This window comes from Orcinus orca, chromosome 2 (genome assembly GCF_937001465.1).
Source record: "Orcinus orca chromosome 2, mOrcOrc1.1, whole genome shotgun sequence".
NCBI lineage: Eukaryota > Metazoa > Chordata > Mammalia > Artiodactyla > Delphinidae > Orcinus > Orcinus orca.
Genome location: NC_064560.1, coordinates 15,778,384 through 15,804,773, shown reverse-complemented (window position 1 = coordinate 15,804,773; position 26,390 = coordinate 15,778,384). Strand labels below are relative to the sequence as shown.

General features: G+C 37.0%; 1 protein-coding gene across 1 annotated transcript in view; it reads left to right on the top strand.

The window, feature by feature from the left end:
- The window catches only part of MALRD1 (MAM and LDL receptor class A domain containing 1), a 589,021-nt gene that overhangs the window by 161,709 nt on the left and 400,922 nt on the right, over window positions 1-26,390 (top strand). The window contains exon 18 of the mRNA XM_049705518.1: window positions 26,236-26,310. Coding sequence (XP_049561475.1) covers window positions 26,236-26,310 — 75 coding nt within the window. The remainder of the gene's footprint in view (window positions 1-26,235; window positions 26,311-26,390) is intronic.

The window sequence follows — 26,390 nt, the reverse complement described above, 5'->3', positions numbered from 1 at the left end:
GGTAATTACCCAATGTTAGCAACAACAACAGCTTTAATGTAATAATAATAAATATAATAGGAGTTATTAAGTTTAAAAATAAAAACTGAAGTGTGTCACTGAACTAGAATAACATTATATGATCTTTTTCTCCTTTCTAAATGGTTGAGGAGATAAAAGCCTTTTCCTCTATCTTTGTGCCTAATTCTTCTAAATAAATAAAGAAAGGCATTTCTCCCCTCCTGGTAGCCAGTGCAGACTACCTGTTCTTTCTCTTATCTTGTAATATAATGATAGAAAGTCAAGGTAAAAATAGTACTGAATAATAGTTATGGGGGTCATAATGACAGAGTCTACTGAAATTTAAAGGATAATAAAGGAGTATTATGAAGCACTTTCTGCCAATAAATTGGACTACTTAGATGAAATGAACACAAATTACCAAAACTGACTCAGGAAGAAATAAGAAACTCAAAGAGCCCTGTCTCAGTTAAAGAAGTTTAATACACATTTAAAGCTTCATGTAAGGAAAACTCCAGGCACAGATATATTCACTGGTTAATTATATCAAAGTCTTTCAAAAAATAAAAAAAAGAGGAGGAAACATTTCCCGAAGCCAGTATTATCCTCATACCAAAATCAGAAATGTCACAAGAGAAGAAAATGACAGATCAGTATCTGTTATGAATTTAGATTTGACGTTCTTAACACAATTTTAGCAAATTAATTTCACCAATATTAACAAAAGGATAATATATCGTGACCAAATGGGATTTATCTCAGTAATGCTTCCTTGGGTTCCATTTCATTAATTAGCTTTAGCAAAAAGTGACTCCTTTCAGGACTTTCCCAGCCTCTCTAGGTGTGGTGTTTTCATGGTCCCGACTGGTGTCTATTCTAATAATTATGGCCTTATCTTTGTCTTTCATGCCTCTAGCTTGACTTGCATTATGGCGGGTAATCCAGATTTATCCTCTGGATCAGTAGTTTCCACCTGCATCAAAGCAGGTCTTTTTCTCTCCCCCTCAATACTGCCTACATTTTTTTGTCCTCACATAACAAAAAATAAAAATAAAAACCCAGCTTTTGTCTGTAGTTCCCACATGTCATTCACTTTGTTGTAAATATCTAGATCCAACCTTTATTTTATTTTTTTGATTAAGTTTATTACTTAAGGTGTATAATACAAACTGCTTATTATAGCCATATGTATATGCAAAATAAGAAGGATAAAATGTAAATCTGATAATTTTCAAAAAAACTTGGCATGATATTCTCAAGATGATGGTGTCCTGTAGAATAAAATTGTTCATGCATAAATTAATTTTCATTAAATAGTTGTTAACAACTGTACAGAAAAGTTTAAGCATTTACATTAAGGTTAGGATCAGGAAATTGAGCTTGATATCTACTATTACTTAATAATACTATGCATATTTAATAATATTAATACTATTTTAACTATATTATTAAACATTGTTATTATTTTTTAAATTTTTATTGGGGTATCGTTGATGTACAGTGTTGTGTTAGTTTCAGGTGTACAGCAATGTGAATCTATTACCCATATACATATATCCACTCTTTTAAAAATTCTTTTCCTGTATAGGCCATTACTAATAAGGACCTACTGTATAGCATAGGGAACTCTACACAGTACTCTGTAACAGATCCAACCTTTATAGTCACTATTCACAAAATTTCCTGACATACTCGCAGGACTGCTACTGCCCACTGACAGAAGGTCTGCCTATATTCAGTCCAAAGGTGGTGGCATCTGTGAATGCTGCCAAGGTGTAGGACGCTGAGCATCTTGATCAGTCTGAGTCCTGGGAAGGGGGAGAGAATCAGCTTCTCTTTTTCCCTAACTCCGTATACCTCCATGTTATATTAATAATGATTGCTCTCTAGAGGTTCCTAAACAAAAGAAAACAAAAGCAAAATGTAGCAAAAGGCAAATGTTCAAACAGACTTTGAGTGTTAATATATAGATTTTAATTTAACTTTTCAGTATCTGTCACCGAACAGAATAGATGAGTAGTTTTGATTCACTGGCCATGAATTAGCTCTGTCCACACAAAGTTTCTCAGGACCGAAGTGCTCCTCCCCGAGCTGCTGGGACTGCGGGCAGCTAATGCCTCTCAGCTGATTCTCTCTCTAGAAATTGCATTCAAGAGAGTTGACTTGCCAAGGGGATGCCTCCCCTTGAAGACAGCCCGTATCTGCAGTATGGTCAATGCGGGCCTAAAAGCTCAGTACTCTTGCCTCAATGTAGGATGACTCTGAAGGACTGTCCCAGTTCCTGGGCTCCCTGTTGGGCTGGCTGAGGCCTCTCTTGTGACTGCATCACAGCTCAACTGCTCCCTCCACTCGGGCCTTCCTCCCTGACTCCCCTCCAGCTGTTGTTTCCACGTGAGTTCCCCAGGAAAATTTCTGTACCCAAATCTCTGTCTCATATCTGTTTTAAAGGGAATCTGCCCTGAGACCTATTTCCATGAGTTCTGGCCATAACCCTAATTAGTCACAGAAGCCCAGAGCCAAATCGTGGAGCTTCTCCATTTCTACCAAAGCTTTACCCATGTAGATATAAAACAAAATAATTAACCATGGCTAATATTAACTTAACATTCTATGTGCCAGGTGCTGTGTTTTGTATATTATCTTTTTATAATCTCCCCAAAACACTAAGGGGAGGGTTCTATTCTTTCCGGGAGAAAATAGGATTGTTCAGTAAAATGTAAACATTAGAAGTAGGGTGAAGGACATAAGGGGACTTTTTGTGTTATTTTTGCATCTTTTCTGTAAGTCTAAAATGAAGTCAAAATAAAGGAATTTGAAGACATTGAGTAGTAGAACCAGGTTTTTAAGATTGCAGTGTGGCTCCAGTTCACGTTCTTAAATACTAACATAAATTGCCTTTAAAGCAAAAGTTCTCTTGGACTCAAACCAGAGCAAAGTGACATGATTGTGTGCCTTTTTGCACAGAGTGAAATGGGTGTTTACAGACAACAGGTAGCTAAAATATTCTGTTATGGATAAAAGTTTTATATAAATTATCAGTCTAATATTAGCCCTTAGATTATAGTTACCTGAAAAACAGGGATGGATTTCTTGTAATTTTTGCTGTATCAGCCAGAATTAAAAGCACATATGCAAGCATGAAGGTGAATTTCAGTGAATACAGTCTTGTCAATATCCAAAATGAATGAATATGTGACTCCCACTCTCTTTCCTCTTGCTTTTTCATTGTTATAAGGATAGAGTTAAATGGTTCAGGCAGTCTGCTTGTCCCCCTGCAGTTTTAGTTAGTAGCACCTTATCTTTAACACTTTGTCATCTTTAAGCTGCTGCTTATTTTTCCTCACAGACCCCAGTTCTGTGAGGATGAAGAAGAATCATTCGAATAAGACCATTCTATTAAAAAAAACTCTCCAAGAAACTAAAAGAATTTAGCTAGAAACAAATATTCTTCCTACTTCTTTCCAGCATGGTGACCCTTTGTATTTTCATCACGTGTTAGGATGAAAAATTGATTATAGTTAATATGAAGCATAGTCTAATGTAATGAAAAACGAGATTGTAACGAAAAATGAGAATAACTTGAAAGTCAGTTTGCTTCAAATTGAAGCTTTGGATTAAGATGAATCAGCTTATATTCCATCATGTTTACAAAGAATTTATCTTATTTTTTTCAATTTGTTCCCTTTTCAGGGATAAAATACCTTTGTTAGAGCTTTTCCTGTTAGATTACCCTATTAGGTATGTTCAGTTATTTTGAGATGGTTTTTATATGGAATTTTCTCGTTTTGTTTTTAATAGATATACATATTAGTTATGCTGTTATGCTGAGTTTGATATATTTTGCTGTACATGTAAGACAAGTATAATTTCCCAACTTTAATTTTTAAAACTACTGGGGAAACAATGTGTTAAAATGGAAATAACCTCAAACCAGGAATTAAAATACCTGGATTCTAAAGACTAAATTTTCCATTAAGGGACCTAGTGACTTTATGGATGTTACTTAATCTTCTAATTACCTAATTTCTCATCAGAATAATGAAATAATCTCTAAGTTGTTTCTAATTATAAAATTCTATAAATTCCACTTTTTCACAATTGACTGAACTCTATAATTCTTCTTGCATGTTATGAGAGTCACAAAAATCCTTCTTAAGAAACTAAAATTTAGTTTTATCATATATTAAAAAAGCTTTCCTAAACTTTTATTAAGCTACCATGAATTTCAATTATTTTTGAGCCCCTAAAGCGCATTTAAGATCATAGTTTATGTTTTTACTTTCAGATAATTCAAATTCTACTGATAGCAACAGCTCTACTATTGTATATTTTAGAGATGACCATTCGTTCCTCTCTCTCTTTTTTATTATATACTGAAAGTAAATAATGAAATAATTTCCTGATAGAAATGGAACATAAACAGCAGAATGAACTTTCTAGTATAATCTCCTTCTGTAAAATTTAACTTTTTTTCTAAAGTGCTCGTTCATGTCTGTTGATGTATCATTTGTTCACTGCTATCAAGCCCTCCATTGCCCTAGGCCCTGTGCCACTTGGTGTCGATACAGACACAAATAGTAGATGGTCATCGTCCTCATGGAGCATACATTCTAAAGGGGACAAAGTGAGAAACTCCAGCAAATAATTACAATAAAAATGATTTTTTTTAAAAGACATCTGACCCGGGTATGGTGATATCCAGGAAGGTGTTGTATGACTTAGGTCTTACAGTGTCTATAGGCAATAGCCCATGTTGGGGCTGGGGGTCAGGAGTAAGGAGTCACAGGAACCTATGCAGATACACACAGACGAGAAGCAGCATGCTGCTGTGAAGAACCGCTGTGCTGATGTATAATTCATGGTGCATAACGTTTGAGGCAGAGAAAGGTAGACAGAAGCCAGGTCAGGGAATGACTCATTTGTCATGGTCACGAATGAGTACATTGACCTAGATCTGATGCGCACCACTGAGGTTTTAATCAGTTAAGTGGAACAATCCTAAGTGACTTCTAGATACATCACTCTGTTAGTGATGTTTGAAGAACATGTTTGAAGTAGGGCTTACCATTAAAAAACTGATAATAAAATTAAAAAAAAATATATATATATATATACAGTTTAGTTTAGGTAGGAGGCAACCGGGGCCTAAGCTAGGAATATAAGCTAGTACAGATGGAATGAAAAGGATTCAAGAAATATTTAGAAAGTAATGCCACTGAGGCTTGCATGTGTGGTGTGAATGATGGGGAGTAATCAAAAGTCATTCATGATTCTGGTGGGAACAACAACAAGAGCCATCTGTTGAAATATAGAACAGAGGGTGAAAGAGAGGGAGTTTTAGGGAGAAAGATGAGTTGTTTAAAGACATTTTAAAACTTTGAGGGACGTCAAAGTAGAAAGGCTCAGCCAGTGGTTGGGGGAAAAAAGAAAAACAGTCTGAAGTTTAGGGAAGTATGGATTGAAGGGAGGTTTGGGATAATCAACATATCAGTAGTGGTTGAAAATAGAGGATTGATTCGTCCAGGGAGGGTGTTTAAAGTGGGAAAACCAAAGAGCAGAATTAGGTGACTCATCATTGTACTTAAATAGTACTTAATGTATGGACATATTCTTGAAAGATGCACATCTGCATCTCTTATAATACAAAGGAAAACATTTCCCAGTTCCCACTTAAGGACACCTGGGCACCACTTCTCACTCTCTCAGCCCCACCTTTTACTTTAGCTCCTGCTGTAACAGTTCTGTGCAGGCTTCCACCTCAGGCTTGGACCACTTGGTACAGGTGTGATAGGACAACACTTGCCTGGGCCTGCCCACAACCCACGGGCTTCTGTCACTTAAGAGGTGGGATATTCCTGCAGGTGCAGCCCCGAAGTGTGGGGAAGTTCATGCCCTGGGGGCTCACCCATGACCAGTAGGGGATGAAGCCCTTCCCTCCTCCCAGATTGATGGTTCTTAGACTATTCCATAGAGCTCCTCAAAAGGCCCATTAGGTTGCATCACAGTGATAGCCAAGTTGATAAGTCATCCTTATAAGCAGCCTTGCTTCCTTCCATGTTTCACTCTGCCCCTCATTCTTTTTCCTGTTAACTTCTCAACATATGTCCTTTCAGTATTTAACCTTATATTAGGTAAAATACATTGATATTCTATTTATATCTCCAAAACCTAGACTCCTGCCTCTAAAACCACCAAAAGCACATAAAATGGAAGGTTACTATATAGAAAATCTGGCTTTACAGGTTAAGCTATAATTTTCAAAAATACTTTAAAATCTTATCACGGTTATGCCTTTCCTTTTTGTAATCTTCACCTAAAAGAAGGGCTCATCCAAGGTTATACCTAAGAGTAGAGTACATAAAATATATTTTGCATTTCAAAAGTTTATCTAAGACTTTTAAAATTGAGAGCATCTACAAATATTCCTAACACAGTTTTTTTCTGGTTTTGGATCTAAATTGAACACACAACTTTTTAACTTTGATAGAAAGGAAATAAGTTTTCGAAAAAAGGCAAGTTCAAAACAGTTTAGCCTAAATTATTCAGGATTAAGTGATTTAAGATATTTTTAAATTATTTACTTAAAAAATGAAAGGCTGTGAAAGGACCATTCGATTGTTATTGATTCTGACAGTCAAAACAGTTTTACTCTATACCAGGGGTTTGCAAACTTTTCTCGTCAAGAGCAAGGTAGTAAATAGTTTAGGCACCATGAGCCATAGAGTTGCTCTACTCAACAGAGTCATGGTAGAATAAAGGCAACTTAGAGACTTAAAAAAAAATTGAGAGAAAAAAAATTGGTATGGCTGTGTTCCAATTGAGAAAACAAACTTTTTTTTTTAAATGAAGCTTCCAATTAAAGAAAAAAAACTTGATGACTTTGTTGAACCCTGATCTTTACAATATGCCATTATGGATTCCGCAAGATCATTATAGTCTTTCAATATTATAATAGAAATAGGATTATTGTTGTTGTTGATCTTAGAAATTGTATGTCATCCTCAGACATGATTCTTTGTTTTGTTTTTGTTTTTCTCATGTTGCCACATTACCAATGACCAGTTTGAACATAACTTTTGAATATTTCCAAGCATTAAGATTTGTTTAAAAGGCTGCATAATTAGAAAACACTTTCAGGCCTTTTTTCTCTTACCCTGTAGACAGATCACACTGATTATTAACTGAAAGGTATATTGGGAATTGTATCAACTCTTCCCAATCATCTAGGTTTAGGAATACATACTAAAAACAAGCTTGGAATACAAATGGTCTTCTGCCGACTCAGAAGGCTAGGATGCGAAGTAATGGTTTTCTGATGAGGTGAAAACAAAATATATGTTTTCCGAAGGCTTAATAGAAGAGGCTGAAAAGAGGTCACTCACACAAGGATGGAGGAGATGCAAAAGAGCATGAAAGTGAGGGTTTGGCAGGGCAACCTTATTTTTAACTCTCAGATTCTTATGAATTATATGGAAGTGAATGTCCTATCCTCAAATTACGCCAAAGGAAACACTTTTAATAATCTGTATGGTATGACTTTCCATTCTCCTATCTAAAACTCTGTCCAAAACTGTCTAGTTTTTAAAGAATAGTCTCTAACCCAAGGTTTAAGATGTTAGATGATATTGATTTTTGTATTACCACATCACACCATGACGTTTGTACACATGACTTACTACATTTATTCCTCTATTCACTGCTTCCTCAGGTGCCTTACCTTCCCTTGCTTACTTAGATAATTTTATGTAAAATTAATTTTTAAGAGATTAGTGAGAGGTGAAACTTTGGTTTCCATGGGATTCAGAATTAGGAGGGCTTCAGGGCTCATGACTTTTGTTTTTAAAGGCCGTTGCTTACTTTCATTTTCTACAGAACCAGCAGATATGTCAACGTGCAATTCAGAAAGCAAACTGTTTTATATGTATATTTAGATTTTAGATTTACTTTGAGACTTAATTATTGCAAAGTTCATCTACCTACCAGAAAAAAAAGTAGACTAATGGTTTTGTGTCTTGGTCTCTTTAACACCTGTTGAAAACGTTCTGTCCTTGGGTGTGTTAAGAACAAGGACAGCTGTCCCTGTCCTGTGCATACCTGTCTGTACCTCCTGCAGAGGCCCCACTGAACCAGGACAGTGAGGACAGGGCAGTGAGGATGGTATCTCAACTGATTTTCATTGCATTAGGGTAACTGTTGATTTCTATCCGTGAACTTGCAGCATTGCCCAGCATACCTTTTAAAATCCTGGAGATGAGAAGCAGGTTTAAATGAAGTCTGTACTAAGTGGCTTGCATATTGTGCTAGTTTTAATATTCTTTCAACATTGAAATATTGCTGTTAAAGGAGGCTTATATTCTGCATAAGCCTGAGTGCTGAGAGCTCACTGTGAGATGCGGTATTATTTTTAGGTATAGCAGAGGTGATGGTAGACACCTAGAGGAATAGATTCTTAGGAAGTAGAAAGAGGGGGCGTATCAAAATTGAAAATAATTTTCTCTCAAGGCTTCAGTTGATACACAGGAGGCTACAAGATAAAACTAAAGATCTCCAGAGTTTAGGAAAAAGACAGCAAACTTTTCCTTTTGAGAAACAAATCTGTGCGTAATGACGTTCTCCTGGTAGCACTGAGTAGACAGAATCTGGTTTAAGACGCATTCATATACTATGTCTTATCTCAGTTATTAGGTAGAATACTTTTTATCTCTAAAGCGTGTGTGTGTGTGTGTGTGTGTGTGTGTGTGTGTGTGTAAAGTGTCTAAGTTATCTAGCGAGGGATTTTATTTCTCTAGGAATCCACTTTATCCTTTCAAACACAACATTAAGATTAGACTAGTAGTTCTCAAATGTTCCTAATTATCAGAACCACCTGGAGCATTTAAAAAAAAATACAGATTCTCAATCTTTACATGTACTATATCAGAAGCCCCAGAGGAGAGTCCTAAGAACCTGCATTTTTAATAAAAACCCTTGGTGATTCTGATGGTAAGACAAGTTTAGGAAATATTAAATGATGTCTAAATTAGGTGTCACAGTTATTTCATGTCTGAATTTATTTTAAAAATACCTGGAGATGTCCTGTAAGTGTGACTATTCATTCAAGCTTATCTCTTAAATGGCATCAAGAGGCCTATTTTCTCTCTTAAACTGTATTTAAAAACACCAACTTAAATGTAGTTAATAGAAGATAGCTGAATTATAATAAATTATGATGTTTTACACTTCTAGCACAAGCTTTGCTTACTGGTGAAGGTTTTATCAGTTTTTAATTCTGCCAAAGGACACTCTCCCTTTCTATCTGATAGACAACTGACTGTGTTAGCTTTGCTGATACTGTCTCTTCACAATATTCCACACTGCCTTCCCTCTACTGTCTATTCACCAAACATGCTTCTGATCTTGATTTTGTTCAAGATTTCCTCTCCTGATGACCTTAATTTGATGACCTTAATTTGGTGACCAGCTGGCATAGATAGACACATTTCTAGTTATGTTTTTATCTTACATTAATAAAGTGGCATTTTTAGTTTATTTTCAGTTTCTGGAGAAACTGCCTGGGTCACTGAAGACCAGACCCAAGGTGACTGTGTCAGGAAGCAGACACTGAGAGAAGGCTGGCTTGAGACACTAGTGCATGTTTTCTTCTGCTGCAGAATGGCTCAGTATGAAGGAGAAAACCCCGGTAGGAAATCGATCTGGGATTTCTGACCCAGTGCCCTAGAGTCAGTTCTGGTTTGAGGTACTGCTGGAGACTAACTCATCCTCTTAAAAAGAAACCCGGGGACAGAGACTGGACACCAGAGGGCAAGAACGAAAAAGAAAACTTAGGCTTAGCTCCTGTCAGATGTAGACGAGGTGACTGAGTGTGGATATTTTCCTCAGGCAGAACTGGGATGAAAGCTGTCCTGCTGAGCCATCAGAGGGTGCAAAGAGAGAGCTTTTGAGAATACGTTCCCTGTTTTCAAGGGGAAGTGATACACTAATTTGTCAGAAATTGATATTTGATTTTTATTCTTGTTTGTACAAAAAATGCAATGCTTTATGAGTTTAGAAAAAAAGTGAGCAAAATCATCAGAAGTGAGGGATGTTCTCTATCACTTAGTTTCATGTGAAGATGTGGCTTTGTATCAGTGATGTGTGTGTTTGTTTTGCTTTTGACCAACGTTGGGAATCCTATTATACAAATGTGTGTAGTGAGAAGGGCTGCTACCCCATTTGGTGAACATTTTTATGAACAATATAGGGCAAAATTTTGAGTACTCACACACACACACGCACAAGAAAATTGAATTTGCCCGGCCAGACTAGATAACGCACCCAATCTCACAGACTCAAGATCCAGAAAGTTCTTCCTACACATAGATCGACGTATAAAGATTTTTTACATAGAAAAGCTGAAGAGCTTTCACATTGAAAGCGTAGTTTTTGTGCTAGCTGCCACATCTTCTCAAACTGAGAAAAAAAATTTAAACTTAAGAAATTAATGACCCTTAGCATGATAGAAAATTTAATAGCTTCATTAAAATATTCTCTTAATATTTTTATGGTAAGAAATAATACAACTTAATAAAGATATTTCTTAAATATTCAAGCATAACTTGGGTTACAAGGACTTCCCAGGGTGTAAGACACTATGTAGATTTTGCTTTAGATTTCTATAATTAAAATAATCCACTTTCCAAGCAGTTAGGGAGTGATATTTAGTTACTATGTTAAAGAGTTTGCAACACTTATGGATATTCCTGTATGCTGTTCTTGTAATTCTGCGGTTCAGTAATAAGGTCTGTTATATACTTTAGCCTTATCCTAAGCACAAATATCTGTAAAATTATGGATTTTTATGAGCTAGATATTTCCCCCCTAAACTACATTATAATGCTCATTGTGTTAAAGTTAACAATCAAAATACACTCAAACACCATTTTACTATCCCCCATGGGGATACTTACATTCCCCCCTGTAAGTAATAAGAAAGATAACTATAAAATCAGATTTTTATTTCAAGAAGTCAAATTTGAAGAACAATTAGAAAATGCACATGTATCTGACAATAGCAAATACTTAAAAGATAAATCTCAAATGACATATCATAACTTTTTAAAGAAAAAATGTTATTAAAAGCACTGGTTTCAAAAGCAGTTATTTTAACTAATGTGATACTTTTAAAAATCTAAAATGAAAAAAGTGTTTGCTTTGGAAGAATATTTATATGGGACATTCTCATCTATGCTAAGACTTTGAAATACAAATGACATAATGAGTATTAATGTGCCACAAAAACTTAGTGTCACACATATAGAAGATATTTTATTATTAATATTATTACAGTGCAAATTAGTAGATGTTACATATTTGTAATCAGGATTCATTATTATCTAAATACAAAGAACTACCTGAATTGGTCTTGTATTATTTGCATAGCTTCCCCCATTGTTTAACTCCTATCATTACTATCAGATTAGTAAAAAAGTTTAGAAGCCTAATAAAAGTAGAAGGAAAAATGAAAAGTGAAAATTTGATTAAAGCATTTGGGATTTTTAAACCAGTCAAGAATGAGACTTTTTAAAAAAAATGTTTTGGACATTATTTTACCAACTGAGCATATCTGTAGACTATGGGTGAATTAAACTTTCTGGGTCTCATTTATTCAAACAGAAAATAAAGGTTTTGGATTCTAAATGCTCTGTAAGGGCCCATTCTACACGTAAATTTAAATAATTTAAAAGATCTTTTAAAATGTTGCATAAGTGTGCATATAATTGATATAGCTATCAAATGTGTATAGATAGCTTAGAAGAAATCCTCCAATAAATAAACTTTGTATTATTCCAGATAGAAAGTTATGCTTGAGAATAGCTGGAAGTTGAAGGGAAGAAGGGTCTGGAAATGTAGAAGTAAATTTAGGAAAAAGAGGAAAGAAGTTAGCAAAACCATATAAATACAAGTAGACACTGAGTTGGAATCCAGGAAGAGGGCTGTGTAAAGAAGAGAAAGACACAGGGAGTTGTAAAAGAAAAAAGAATCAGGATTTGTCAACAGTTTAGGTGTATCATATGAAATACTGGGACAAATCAGTATATGTTGCACCTTTTTGTCTCTCTAATAATCATTTGCCATTTGAAATGTGGGCAGTGAAGTATGACATCAAGAGTAACATCTATAGTTTTAGTTGAAATGAGAAGTTTTGTTTTTCCGTAACACAGTCAAGTGCTCACCACGCACTCAGGGTGCTGGGTGCCATGTGTACAGCTTTTTGTGTCCCTCAGTGAGCTTCATGTTGCTTGTCCTTAAAATCTCCAAGAAGAGACAGACATTGAAATGCACACATACCGATATAATTAAAAATTGTGAGAAGTTTTTAAAGGAAAATACCTTCAGCTTGAGTGATTAAGGAAGGTTTTTCTGAGGAAGTAATATCTAAATTGAGACTTGAAATGGGATTTTTAATTCACACTCATCATTGGGTGGCTATTATGAGATGCAGAACTAGAACAAAGGACAGATGTGTATTATCATTTGGGTTTAAAATGTGTGATCTGATTTTCTCACTTTGGGTCGAGATCAGTTTTAAGAAGCACCTGCATAGAGGTGGAGGTAAATTTGGAGCTTCCTTTCATGAGGACAATGAGGGGCACGTGATTATTTTTATAAAAAGCCTTACTGTATATTAAAATAATACATTGCAGTTCCACTCCTTTTCCTCTAAATATTATTTTTAATGATGTGGAGGGTAGAAAAAATGAGTGTTAACTGAAGAAAGAGAACCTTTAGGAATTTTAGTACAGTGTTTCTTAAATGAGAATTTAATTTTGGCACATGTGAACCAACCACTCGGAAAGTATTACATTCTATTCTATTAAAATCCTATTGGAAGAGCTTCAAGATGGCGAAAGAGTAAGACATGGAGATCACCTTCCTCCCCACAAATACATCAGAAATACATCTACATGTGGAACAACTCCTGCAGAACACCTACTGAACGCTGGCAAAAGACCTCAGACATCCCCAAAGGCAAGAAACTCCCCATGTACCCAGGTAGGGCAAAAGAAAAAAGAAAAAACAGAGACAAAAGTATAGGGATGGGACCCCCACCAGTGGGAGGGAGCTGTGAAGGAGGAAAGGTTTCCACACACTAGAAGCCCCTTCGCGGGCGGAGACTGTGGGTGGCGGAGGGGGAAGCTTCGGAGCTGCGGAGGAGAGTGCAGCCACAGGGCTGCGGAGGGCAAAGTGGAGAGATTCCCGCACAGAGGGTCGGTGCCAACCGGCACTCACCAGCCCGAGAGGCTTGTCTGCTCACCCGCCGGGGCGGGCGGGGCTGGGAGCTGAGGCTCGGGCTTCGGAGGTCAGATCCCAGGGAGAGGACTGGGGTTGGCGGCGTGAACACAGCCTGAAGGGGGCTAGTGCGCCACAGCTAGTCGGGAGGGAGTCCGGGAAAAGGTCTGGAGCTGCCGTAGAGGCAAGAGACTTTTTCTTCCCTCTTTGTTTCCTGGTGCGCGAGGAGAGAGGGGATTCAGAGTGCCGCCTAAAGGAGCTCCAGAGACGGGCGCGAGCCGCGGCTATCAGCACGGACCCCAGAGATGGGCATGAGACGCTAAGGCCTCTGCTGCAGCCACCAAGAAGCCCGTGTGCGAGCACAGGTCACTATCCATGCCGCCCCTCCCGGGAGCCTGTACAGCCCGCCACTGCGAGGGCCCCTCCCTCCCCCCCGGCCTGAGTGAGCCAGAGCCCCGGAATCAGCTGCTCCTTTAACCTCGTCCTGTCTGAGTGGGAACAGACGCCCTCAGGCGACCTACACGCAGAGGCAGGTCCAAATCCAAAGCTGAGCCCCAGGAGCTGTGCGAACAAAGAAGAGAAAGGGAAATCTCTCCCAGCAGCCTCAGGAGCAGCGGATTAAAGCTCCACAATGAACTTTATGGACCCTGCATCTGTGGAATACCTGAATAGACAATGAATCATCGCAAATTGAGGAGGTGGAATTTGGGAGCAACGATATATATTTTTTCCCCCTTTTTCTCTTTTGGGGTGTGTGTGTGTGTGTGTGTGTGTGTGTGCGCTTCTGTGTGTGATTTGGTCTGTATAGCTTTGCTTTTACCATTTGTCCTAGGGTTCTGTCCGTTTTTTTTTTTTTAATTAAAAATTTTTTTTTCTTAATAATTATCTATTTTTTTCTTTGGTACGTGGGCCTCTCACTGTTGCGTCCTCTGCTGTTGCGGAGTGCAGGCTCAGTGGCCATGGCTCACGGGCCTACCTGCTCAGCGGCATGTGGGATCTTCCTGGACCGGGGCACGAACCTGTGTCCCCTGCATCGGCAGGTGGGCTCTCAACCACTGCGCCACCAGGGAAGTCCAATAATTATCTTTTATTTTTAATAACTTGATTTGATTTGATTTGATTTGATCTTCTTTTTTTCTTTCTTTTTGTTCTCCCTTTTATTCTGAGCTGTGTGGAGGACAGGCTCTTGGTGCTCCAGCGAGGCATCAGGGCTGTGCCACTGAGGTGGGAGAGCCAAGTTCAGGACACTAGTCCACAAGAGACCTCCCAGCTCCACGTAATATCAAATGGCAAAAATCTCCCAGAGATCTCTATCTCAATGCCAAGACCCAGCTCCACTCAGCGACCAGCAAGATACAGTGCTGGACACCCTATGCCAAGCAACTCAGAAGACAGGAACACAAACCCATCCATTAGCACAGAGGCTGCCAAAAATCATAATAAGGCCACAGACATCCCAAAACACACCACCAGACATGGACCTGCCCACCAGAAAGACAAGATCCAGCCTCATCCACCAGAACACATGCACTAGTCCCCTCTACCAGGAAGCCTACACAACCCATTGAACCAACCTTAGCCACTGGGGACAGACACCAAAAATAACGGGAGCTATGAACGTACAGCCTGTGAAAAGGGCACCCCTAACACAGTAAGGTAAGCAAAATGAGAAGACAGAGCAGCACACAGCAGATGAAGGAGCAAGGCAAAAACCCACCAGACCTAACAAATGAAGAGGAAATAGGCAGTCTACCTGAAAAAGAATTCAGAATAATGATAGTAAAGATGATCCAAAATCTTGGAAATAGAATGGAGAGAATACAAGAAACGTTTAACAAGGAACTAGAAGAACTAAAGAGCAAACAAACAGTGATGAACAACACAATAAATGAAATTAAAAGCTCTCTAGAAGGAATCAATTCAGAATAACTGAGGCAGAAGAACGGATAAGTGACCTGGAAGATAAAATAGTGGAAATAACTACTGCAAAGCAGAATAAAGAAAAAAGAATGAAAAGAATTGAGGACAGTCTCAGAGACCTCTGGGACAACATTAAATGCACCAACATTCAATTATAGGGGTCCCAGAAGAAGAAGAGAAAAAGGGATTGAGAAAATATTTGAAGAGATTATAGTTGAAAACTTCCCTAATATGGGAAAGGAAATAGTTAAGTCCAGGAAGCACAGAGAGTCCCATACAGGATAAATCAAAGGAGACACATGCCAAGATACATATTAATCAAACTGTAAAAAATTAAAAACAAAGTACAAATATTAAAAGCAGCAAGGGAAAAAAAACAACACATATGGGAATCCCCATAAGGTTAACAACTGATCTTTCAGCAGAAAATCTGCTAGCCAGAAGGGAGTGGCAGGGCGTATTTAAAATGATGAAGGAGAAAAACCTACAACCAAGATTACTCTACCCAGCAAGGATCTCATTCAGATTTGATGGAGAAATTAAGACCTTTACAGACAAGCAAAAGCTAAGAGAATGCAGCACCACCAAACCAGCTTTATAACAAATGCTAAGGGAACATCCCTAGGCAGGAAACAGAAAGAAAAGACCTACAATAATAAACCCAAAACAAGTAAGAAAATGGTAATAGGAATGTACATATTGATAATTACCTTAAATGTAAATGGATTAAATGCTCCAAGCAAAAGACATAGACTGGCTGAATGGATACGAAACCAAACCCGTATATATGCTGTCTACAAGAGACCCACTTCAGACCTAGGGAAACATACAGACTGAAGGTGAGGGGATGGAAAAAGATATTACATGCAAATGGAAATCAAAAGAAAGCTGGAGTAGTAATTCTCATATCAGACAAAATAGACTTTAAAACAAAGACTATTACAAGAGACAAGGAAGGACACTACATAATGATCAGGTGATCAATCCAAGAAGAAGATATAACAATTGTAAATATCTATGCACCCAACATAGGAGCACCTCAATACATAAGGCAAATACTAACAGCCATAAAAGGGGAAATTGACAGTAACACAATCATAGTACGGGACTTTAACACCCTGCTTTCACCAATGGACAGATCATCCAAAATGAAAATAAATAAGGAAACACAGGCTTTAAATGATACATTAAACAAGATGGACTTCATTGATATTTATAGGACATTCCATCCAAAAACAACAGAATACACTTTCTTCTCAAGTGCTCACGGAACATTCTCGAGGATAAATCATATCTCAGGTCACAAATCAAGCATTGGTAAATTTAAGAAAATTGAAATCATATCAAGTATATTTTCTGACCACAATGCTATGAGACTAGATAACAACTACCGGAAAAAATCTGTAAGAAATACAAACACATTCAGGCTAAACAACACACTACTTAATAACCAAGAAATCATTGAAGAAATCAACGAGGAAATCAAAAAATACCTAGAAACAAATGACAATGAAAGCACAATGATCCAAAACCTATGGGACGTTCTAAAAGCAGTTCTAAGAGGGACGTTTATAGCATTACAATCCTACCTTAAAAAAACAAGAAACATCTCAAATAAACAACCGAACCTTGCATCTAAAACAATTAGAGAAAGAAGAACAAAAACACCCCAAAAGTTAGCAGAAGGAAAGAAATCATAAAGATCAGATCAGAAATAAAAAAGAAATGAAGGAAACGATAGCAAAGATCAATAAAACTAAAAGGTAGTTCTTTGAGATGATAAAATTGATAAACCATTAGCCAGACTTTTAAAAAAAATGGAGAAGACTCAGATGAATAGAATTAGAAATGAAAAAGGAGAAGTAACTGACACTGCAGAAATACAAAGGATCATGAGAGATTACTACAAGCAACTCTATGCCAATAAAATGGACAACCTGAAAGAAATGGACAAATTCTTAGAAAGGCACAACCTTCCGAGACTGAAGCAGGAAGAAATAGAAAATATGAACAGACCAGTGACAAGCACTGAAATTGAAACTGTGATTAAAAATCTTCCAACAAACAAAAACCTAGGACCAGATGGCTTCACAGACGAATTCTATCAAACATTTAGAGAAGAGCTAACACCTATCCTTCTCAAACTCTTCCAAAATGTAGCAGAGGGAGGAACACTCGCAAACTCATTCTACGAGGCCACCATCACCCTGATACCAAAACCAGACAAAGATGTCACAAAGAAAGAAAACTACAGGCCAATATCACTGATGAACATAGATGCAAAAATCCTCAACAAAATACTAGCAAACAGAATCTAACAGCACATTAAAAGGATCATACACTGTGATCAAGTGGGACTTATCTCAGGAATGCAAGGATTCTTCAATATACGCAAATCAATCAACATAATACACCATATTAACAAACTGAAGGAGAAAAACCGTATGATCATCTCAATAGATGCAGAGAAAGCTTTCAACAAAATTCAACACCCATTTATGGTAAAATCCCTCCAGAAAGCAGGCATAGAGGGAACTTTCCTCAATATAATAAAGGCCATATATGACAAACCCACAGCCAACATTGTCCTCAGTGTTTAAAAGCTGAAACCATTTCCACTCAGATCAGGAGCAAGGCAAGGTTGCCTAGTCACACCACTATTATTCAACATGTTTTGGAAGTTTTAGCCACAGCAATTTGAGAATAAAAAGAAATAAAAGGAATCCAAATTAGAAAAGAAGTAAAGCTGTCACTGTTTGCAGATGACATGATACTATATATAGATAATTCGAAAGATGCTACCAGAAAGCTACTAGAGCTAATCAATGAATTTGGTAAAATAGCAGGATATAAAATTAATACACAGAAATCTCTTGCATTCCTATACACTAATGATGAAAAATCTGAAAGTGAAATGAAGAAAACACTCCCATTTACCATTGCAACAAAAAGAATAAAATATCTAGGAATAAACCTACGTAAGGAGACAAAAGACCTGTATGCAGAAAATTATAAGACACTGATGATCGAAATTAAAGATGATACAAATGGATGGAGAGATATACCATGTTCTTGGACTGGAAGAATCAACATTTTGAAAATGACTGTACTACCCAAAGCAATCTACAGATTCAATGCAATCCCTATCAAACTACCACTGGCATTTTTCATGGAACTAGAACAAAAAATTTCACAATTTGTATGGAAACACAAAAGACCTCGAATAGCCAAAGCAATCTTGAGAAAGAAAAATGGAGCTATAGGAATCAGGCTCCCTGTCTTCAGACTATACTACAAAGCTACAGTAATCAAGGCAGTATGGCACTGGCACAAAAATAGAAATATAGATCAATGGAACAGGATAGAAGGCCCAGAGATAAACCCATGCACATATAGTCACCTTATCTTTGATAAAGGAGGCACGAATATACACTGGAGAAAGGACAGCCTCTTCAATAAGTGGTGCGGGGAAAACTGGATAACTACACGTAGAAGAATGAAATTAGGACACTCCCTAACACCATACACAAAAATAAATTCAAAATGGATTAAAGACCTAAATGTAAAGCCAGACACCATCAAACTCTTAGAGGAAAACATAGGCAGAACACTCTATGATATAAATCACAGCACGATCCTTTTTGACCCACATTCTAGTGAAATGGAAATAAGAACAAAAATAAACAAATGGGACCTAATGAAACTTAAAAGCTTTTGCACAGCAAAAGAAACCATAAACAAGACAAAAAGACAACCCTCAGAATGGGAGGAAATATTTGCAAATGAAGCAACTGACAAAGGATTAATCTCCGAAATGTACAAGCAACATATGCAGCTCAATATCAAAAAAAAAAAAAAAAACCCAATCGAAAAATGGGCAGAAGACCTAAATAGACATTTCTCCAAAGAAGATATATAGATTGCCAACAAACACGTGAAAGAATGCTCAACATCATTAATCATTAGAGAAATGCAAATCAAAACTACAATGAGATATCATCTCACACCAGTCAGAATGGCCATCATCAAAAAATTTACAAACAATAAATGCTGGAGAGGGTGTGGAGAAAAGGGAACCCTCTTGCACTGTTGGTGGGAATTTAAATTGATACAGCCACTATGGAAAGCAGTATGGAGGTTCCTTAAAAAACTAAAAATAGAACTACCATATGACCCAGCAATCCCACTACTGGGCATATACCCTGAGAAGACCATAATTCAAAAAGAGTCATGTACCAAAAATGTTTATTGCAACTCTATTTACAATAGCCAGGACATGGAAGCAACCTAAGTGTCCATCAACAGATGAATGTATAAAGATGTGGCACATATATACAATGGAGTATTACTCATCCATGAAAAGAACGAAACTGTTATTTATAGTGAAGTGGATGGACCTACAGGCTGTCATACAAAGTGAAGTAAGTCAGAAAGAGAAGAACTAATACCATATACTACTACATGTATATGGAATCTAAAAAAAAGAAAGAAAAGAAAATGGTCAGAAAAACCTAGGGGCAAGATGGGAATAAAGATGCAGACCTACTAGAGAATGGACTTGAGGATACGGGGAGGGGGAAGGGTAAGTTGGGCCGAAGTGAGAGAGTGGCATGGACATATATACACTACCAAACGTAAAATAGATAGCTAGTGGGAAGCAGCCGCATAGCACAGGGAGATCAGCTCAGTGCTTTGTGACCACCTAGAGAGGTGGGATAGGGAGGGTGGGAGGGAGGGAGATGCAAGAGGGAAGAAATATGGGGACATATGTGTATGTATAACTGATTCACTTTGTTATAAAGCAGAAAGTAACACACCATTGTAAAGCAATTATACTCTAATAAAGAAGTTAAAAAAATCCTATTATACCATATTGCATCATTTTAAAATAAGAAAAACACAGTTTTCCAAACTTTTAAGTCAGTAATTTTAAACGTGCATCCCTTTTCTCTCTCTAATATTGATCAGGCTTTTTTCAATTAAATGTATCTTTGTAACCTCCAATCAGATAGGTTCCGTATAAATTCTTAGAACTAGGGAAATTGAGAACTATTTATTTGTCTTCATCACATAATAGATGAGATGTGAAATGGGTTATGTGCTATATGAGTCCTTGGAAGATGCTTTAAAATAACATGTGAGTCTGTAGAGTTTCACGTAGCAAATTAATTTCAAATTGATCAACATTTATCCCTTTTTTTTTTTTTTAACATTTATCCCTTTTAAAATCCACTTAGGCAAGTTCCACAAAGGCACTGTGAAGAATTAGAGGGGGAAAAACTCACCCAAATTTTGGCCCTTCCTGTACATCTAAAATGGCTTAGAGAAAAAAGTAGCAGACATAATCTTTGTGACTTGCCAACCCTTTAAAACCGTGGAAAGCAAATCAATCTAATATGACCTGAATAACTCAGAGATAATTTTTTTAGGTTTCTTTCATTCAAGATGAATAACAAAATTCTGTCTAAATAAAGAAACCTGAATGAAATTTTCAGTGACCTTATTTCTTCAACCACATCCTTCCCTCCTTGATTTTTTTTTTCCTTTTTTTAAATCTCTACTCTCGGACTTCCCTGGTGGTGCAGTGGATAAGAATCTGCCTGCCAATGTAGGGGACAATGGTTCGATCCCTGGTCTGGGAAGATCCCACATGCCGTGGAGCAACTAAGCCCATGCGCCACAACTACTGAGCCTGTGCTCTTAATCCTGCTCTCTAGAGCCTGCGTGCTGCAAATACTGAGCCCGCATACCTCGAGCCCATGCTCTGCAACAAGAGAAGCCACCGCATTGAGAAGCCTGTGCACCGCAACAAAGAGTAGCCCCCACTTGCCGCAACTAGAGAAAAGCCCACGTGCAGCAATGAAGACCCAACGCAGCCAAAAATAAATAAATAAATTTATTAAAAAAAAAAAACAATCTCTACTCTTAATATAGCAGAAGCTCTGATGGGAAAAGATCTTGTCGGTGGAAAAGGACCTGGGCTAACAGCAGCTGAGTGGCCATCTCTGAGAGACTCTGACAAGTTACACTCATTCAGTTCAGAATAGTATAAAATGAGGTATAAGAGGAAAGGAGGCTGAATTTAGATAAACGTTTCAATTTACACATACATGAAGGGATCATCATACTCCTACAAATTAAATATATCAGCCATGTAGCACTGTCCAGCTTCCCCATTGGGAGACGGTTCTCCATGCATTTCTTGTGTCCTGCATTATTCAGCTTCTGAGCAAAGGATGTATTGCATGGAGTCTACCCTGAGACATTTGCTTACATTCTGGAGTAATTTACCTACCTACTGCCCCTCCCCTTCCTTCCCTCTTGCTTCACCTCCTCCTTTTCCTCCTCCCTCTCCCTCAGATGTGCCAGCAGCCTATAACAGCTAGAAATTCCTAATGTTGGGGTTCTTCTTCTATGGTGCAACCCATTACTCATGCAGGGAAACATCTGGCACTTATGTTTCCCTGTGGGAAGTGGGGAACCAGTGGAAGATATTTCTCTGGCTGATGAGTTTTGCTATCTCTGTAAATCAAGGATCTTGTGTCTTCTGTAAGTAAATGTATATGAAACAGTGGCAGGCTGACGTTACCGTGCGAGTAGGGTAAAGTCTCAGACCCTTCATGGTTTCTGACCTAACTAGTATGCAAAAGGAATTGCAAACCCAAGTGCCCCTGGAAGCAAGGGTTGTGAATTAAGAGAAGCAGTTCAGGTGTAAAATAATTAATGGCAACTGACACTCCGCCTTAGAGTTAGGTGTGATAGGGAGTAATGGGGATTGTGGCAACTACAGGCAGTGTCTTCTTGTGAAATATCCTACTCTAAAAGTACTTGGCAAACTATTCTACTTGAAAGCACTGTTTGCGTTAAACTAAACTCATGGGAATTGGGTCATCACCATTTAGTCTCTTCTGTCGTTGATGGTGAGAAACTCCAGACTTCTTTCCTGCTTGGTAACCAAGGAAACAGTTGGCACAATACCAAAGTAGACACTCAAAGAAAAAAAATTCTTAGCAATCCATATATTGTAAAGCCTGGCATTAGCGAAGAAGAAATACAGTATTTTTTTTCCAGATATATACCCAGGAATGGAATTGCTGGGTCATATGGTAGTTCTATTTTTAGTTTTTTGAGAAACCTCCATACTGTTTCCCACAGTGACTGCACCAATTTACTTTCCCACAAACAGTGTAGGACGGTTCCCTTTTCATTGCGTCCTCACCAGCATTTATTTGTGTTCTTTTTGATGATAGCCATTCTAACAGGTATGAGGTGATATCTCCTTGTGGTTTCGATTTGCATTTTCCTCATGCTTAGTGATGTTGAGCATCTTTTCATGTGCCTTTTGGCCATCTGCATTTCCTCTTTGAAAAATTCAGTTCTTCTGCCCATTTTTTAATTGGGTTATTTGTTTTACTGTTGTTGAGTTGTATGAGCTGTTTATATACATTGGATATTAACCCGTGATAGGTCACATCATTTACAAATATTTTCTCCCATTCAGTAGGCTGTCTTTTCATTTTGTCCGTGGTTTCCTTTGCTTTCAAAAGCTTTTAAGTTTAATTAGGTCCCATTTGTTTATTTTTTATTGTCTTTGTTTTAGGAGACAGATCCAAAAAAAATATTGCTACGATTTTTTGTCAAAGAGTGTTCTGCCTATATTTTCCTCTAGGAGTTTTATGGTTTCTGGTCTTAGATTTAGGTCCTTAATCCATTTTGAGTTTATATAGGGAGTTAGAGAATGTCGTGAGTTCATTCTTTTATATGTAGCTCTCCAGTTTTCCAGTACCACTTACTGAAGAAACTGTCTTTACCTCTTTTGTCATAGATTAATTGACCATAAGTGCATGGGTTTATCTCTGCCAAACCATTTTCCAGAGTGGCCGTACCATTTTGGATTCCCATCAGTAATGCATTGGAGTTCCAGTTGCTCCACATAGGATACATGCTTTTTATACATTTTAAACAACAATTCCTTTCTTTCAAGTCTTTCTGAAGATGTGTTATATTAAAAATTGGTATATTATGCTGGAATTTCATATTTTTTTCCAAACACAGGTTGGTAAAACTAGATGGCAGGCTGAGTCAATTCCATTTTTCTTTCTTATGAGTTAATAGAGACTATTTTATTTATAAGTGTGTATATATATGTGTGTGTTAATTATATATATGTTAGGAAATCGAAGATATTTTGGTAAAAATTATGATTAAATTCTGTCTTACATATGTATGATAATAGTTTTCATATCATTTAAATATTTTGATGAATAATTCAAAGTTTCCTAAATATAGAAAAAAAAATCTGTTAAGTCTTTAGACTTTTATTTATATTATAGTCTTTGGTTATATTAGAACTAATATTTCCAAGGTAGTTGACAAGGCCACTCCATCTTTATTTGGAGCATGCACCAGCCCATGAGAAGAACAACTTAGAATAGCTGGATTACTTTAGAAAACTTCCACGGCAGTAGTAGTTCTAATGTAAGTAGAATTGGCCTCTGCAGATAATGCAGGTCATTCAGACCAAACTGGAATTTTCAGTTGCCCTTTAAGTCATTCAGTAAGGTGCTAATGAAACTTAAGAGTAAAATTTGGCGTCCCTAATGTCTAGAGTGGCAATACTGCCTCACATACAATAACATTAGTGTTTTAATACCCTTCCATTTATTGGAAAAACACCAAAAATGAAAGTGGATTTTCCAGAAGAGACACACTTGGGTTTGCTCTTTTTTTGTGACTAGTTTCTTAGGGTAATTTGCAAAACTTTTTGCAAGGCTAAATTAAATACAGGGCAGAAGTAAAATTGAACTTCAGCATTCATAACTTTTTCTCAAGATGTGATATGTTATCAGGTAGGCTTTTTTTTAATGGCTGGCTTAATTAAATATTCAAAAGAGGCTGAGATTGCAGTTATATATGTAAATTGACATTTTTTTAGTATCTCAGCTTTGAAATTATTGTTCACTCTTTCTCAAGAATGCTACCATTTAGAGACTAGAAAATTGAAGATATTTTGGTTAAAAAATTGTAATTAAATTGTGTCTTAGAGCAAGACCCAACTGTCACTGCCTTGGATTATTTCCGTGTCTTCCCTTTGGCAATGAATGCTAGTAGAAGCAATATCAAAATGCTTATCATGTAATATGAAGTAAACTCCAATACAAATACTCCTTGTGCAGACAACATCCACTCAGAAATGCTGCTCACCTGGTGTAGACCATAAATGAGAAAATTTGTAACTTTCACAAATGGCTAATTCTTTAACTTGTGACCATATAAAGACAACAAAAGGAATGCTTTGGAACAGTTAAGTCCACCTACACGCTCAAATGGAGCTATGTATGTGTATATATCCCTAAAGTTAGCTTACAGATATTTATATGTACAGGTATGCTTTTCATAGACTTGAGATTCTTTTATATCAATTTTCTATCCCTTCTCATGAATAAACTAAGATAATCATGAGCAGTGTAGTCACGTTGGTAGTGTTTATTTTTATTTATCCTAGTTTTTCCTTTTTCTTGCATCTTCTGAGCTTTTTATTACCATGTCCTGTATTGTATTGGGATAGACAAATATTTATCCAAAGAATGTATTTGTAATTAATTAGTGTATTAGTTATTAATCAGTCCTTGCTTACACCTTTTCCCTATTGTTCACCCAACTGCAGTCTTTTTTCCCTATAAAACAGAAGATACTTTATTACGGTATGTTCTGCCAAATTCTGACTGCTGGCTTTTTGTTTATTAGAATGATTGTATGATTTTGTACTGAGTATTCTTTTTGTGTTTTTGTTTTCTCTGCTTATTTCTTTTAATCATGCTGGTGGTGAAAAGGAGGGTGCATTTTATATTTGCGGTGACCCATTTTAAAGCAGTAGGAGACTTCCTGTTCCCCAGGCAGTATTAGGTGAACTATATTTGCCCATTAATTAAATGAATAAACCTTTTCCAAATGGAGTCATTTCCTCAGTGACAAATAAAGGAGAAAATTCTGGTAGTTCTCAAGAAAACCTAGAAAGTTGGTGGAAGATGTCAAGAGGCTTAAGGTCAGTAATTTGACCTTTTAATTATCTTCTTTAATTAGGAATAAATAATGTATGAAACAACTTTTAATGGAGGATAGAATTTGAAAAATGAAATAAAATTTGAACTTCCACATATAGCATTTGTGAGGAAAAATGAAACAGAAACATATATTCATGTAATAGTGGAAAAAAGGAATGTGTTTTTTAAGTTTGAGCTTGCTTAATGTCCTTCATTATTGAATTATAGCAGGATTCCTAGTAAGTATGCAGCATATTTGCATGAGTGTTAAAATAATTCATCATGATTAATTCTATCATAGTAAGTCTCAGCCCTAATCACAATCTGCCATATACTATAGTGGTTTGTCAGTATTTCACATTTTACTGGAGTTTCAGTGGAACTGCAGCTCCTGTAAGCACCGATGTCATCTGAGTTCACTGTGATTAGTGAGGTTCTGAAGGAGATCTAATAACGATTAGCCAGTTCCATAAAATGTTACAGAATAAGGTCGACGGGAGAAAAATTTTAAAGCTCTTCAAAATGTGCATTGTAGGGAGTACCTCTGGCAACAAATTTGGTTTCTTGAAGGATGAAGAGGTTTAACCTTGGAAACAGCTGAACTGCTGGGGCAACGGTGGGAAAAGGTTCCGTAATTTGCCTTCAGATACTTAAAGGCTCAGAAGAAAGCAGGACCAGTCTGGAATTAATGGTTGAAAGTTAAAAGGAAGTAGATATCAATCTGATATGCTGAAATTTCAAAAAATCAATACTCACCAGAAACAGAATGGGCTTCATGGATTTAATGGGCCCAGTATGGTGTGGAGCTTCCTATTACTGGAAGTATTCAGGTAGAGACAAGATACCTACTTATGGAGACTTTTGCAAACTATGTTTTTAATGGCTCAGAAGAGAGTTTTCTTTAGGTAAATTCTGAATTCCTTTTCAACCATGAGTTTCTAGAAATTAATTTCCTTCACAGTATTAACAAATTTCTTATATTGTTCTTAGATTTCAGTGGAAGCTTCAGTGGGAGATGGCTTCACTGGAGACATTGCAATTGATGATTTGTCATTTATGGACTGCACCCTCTACCCTGGTAAGGAAGGATATTTTAGTATATGAGTTTTTTCAAACCTGTTTACTTGAAACAACTGCCAAGGAAATCAATATTTCATT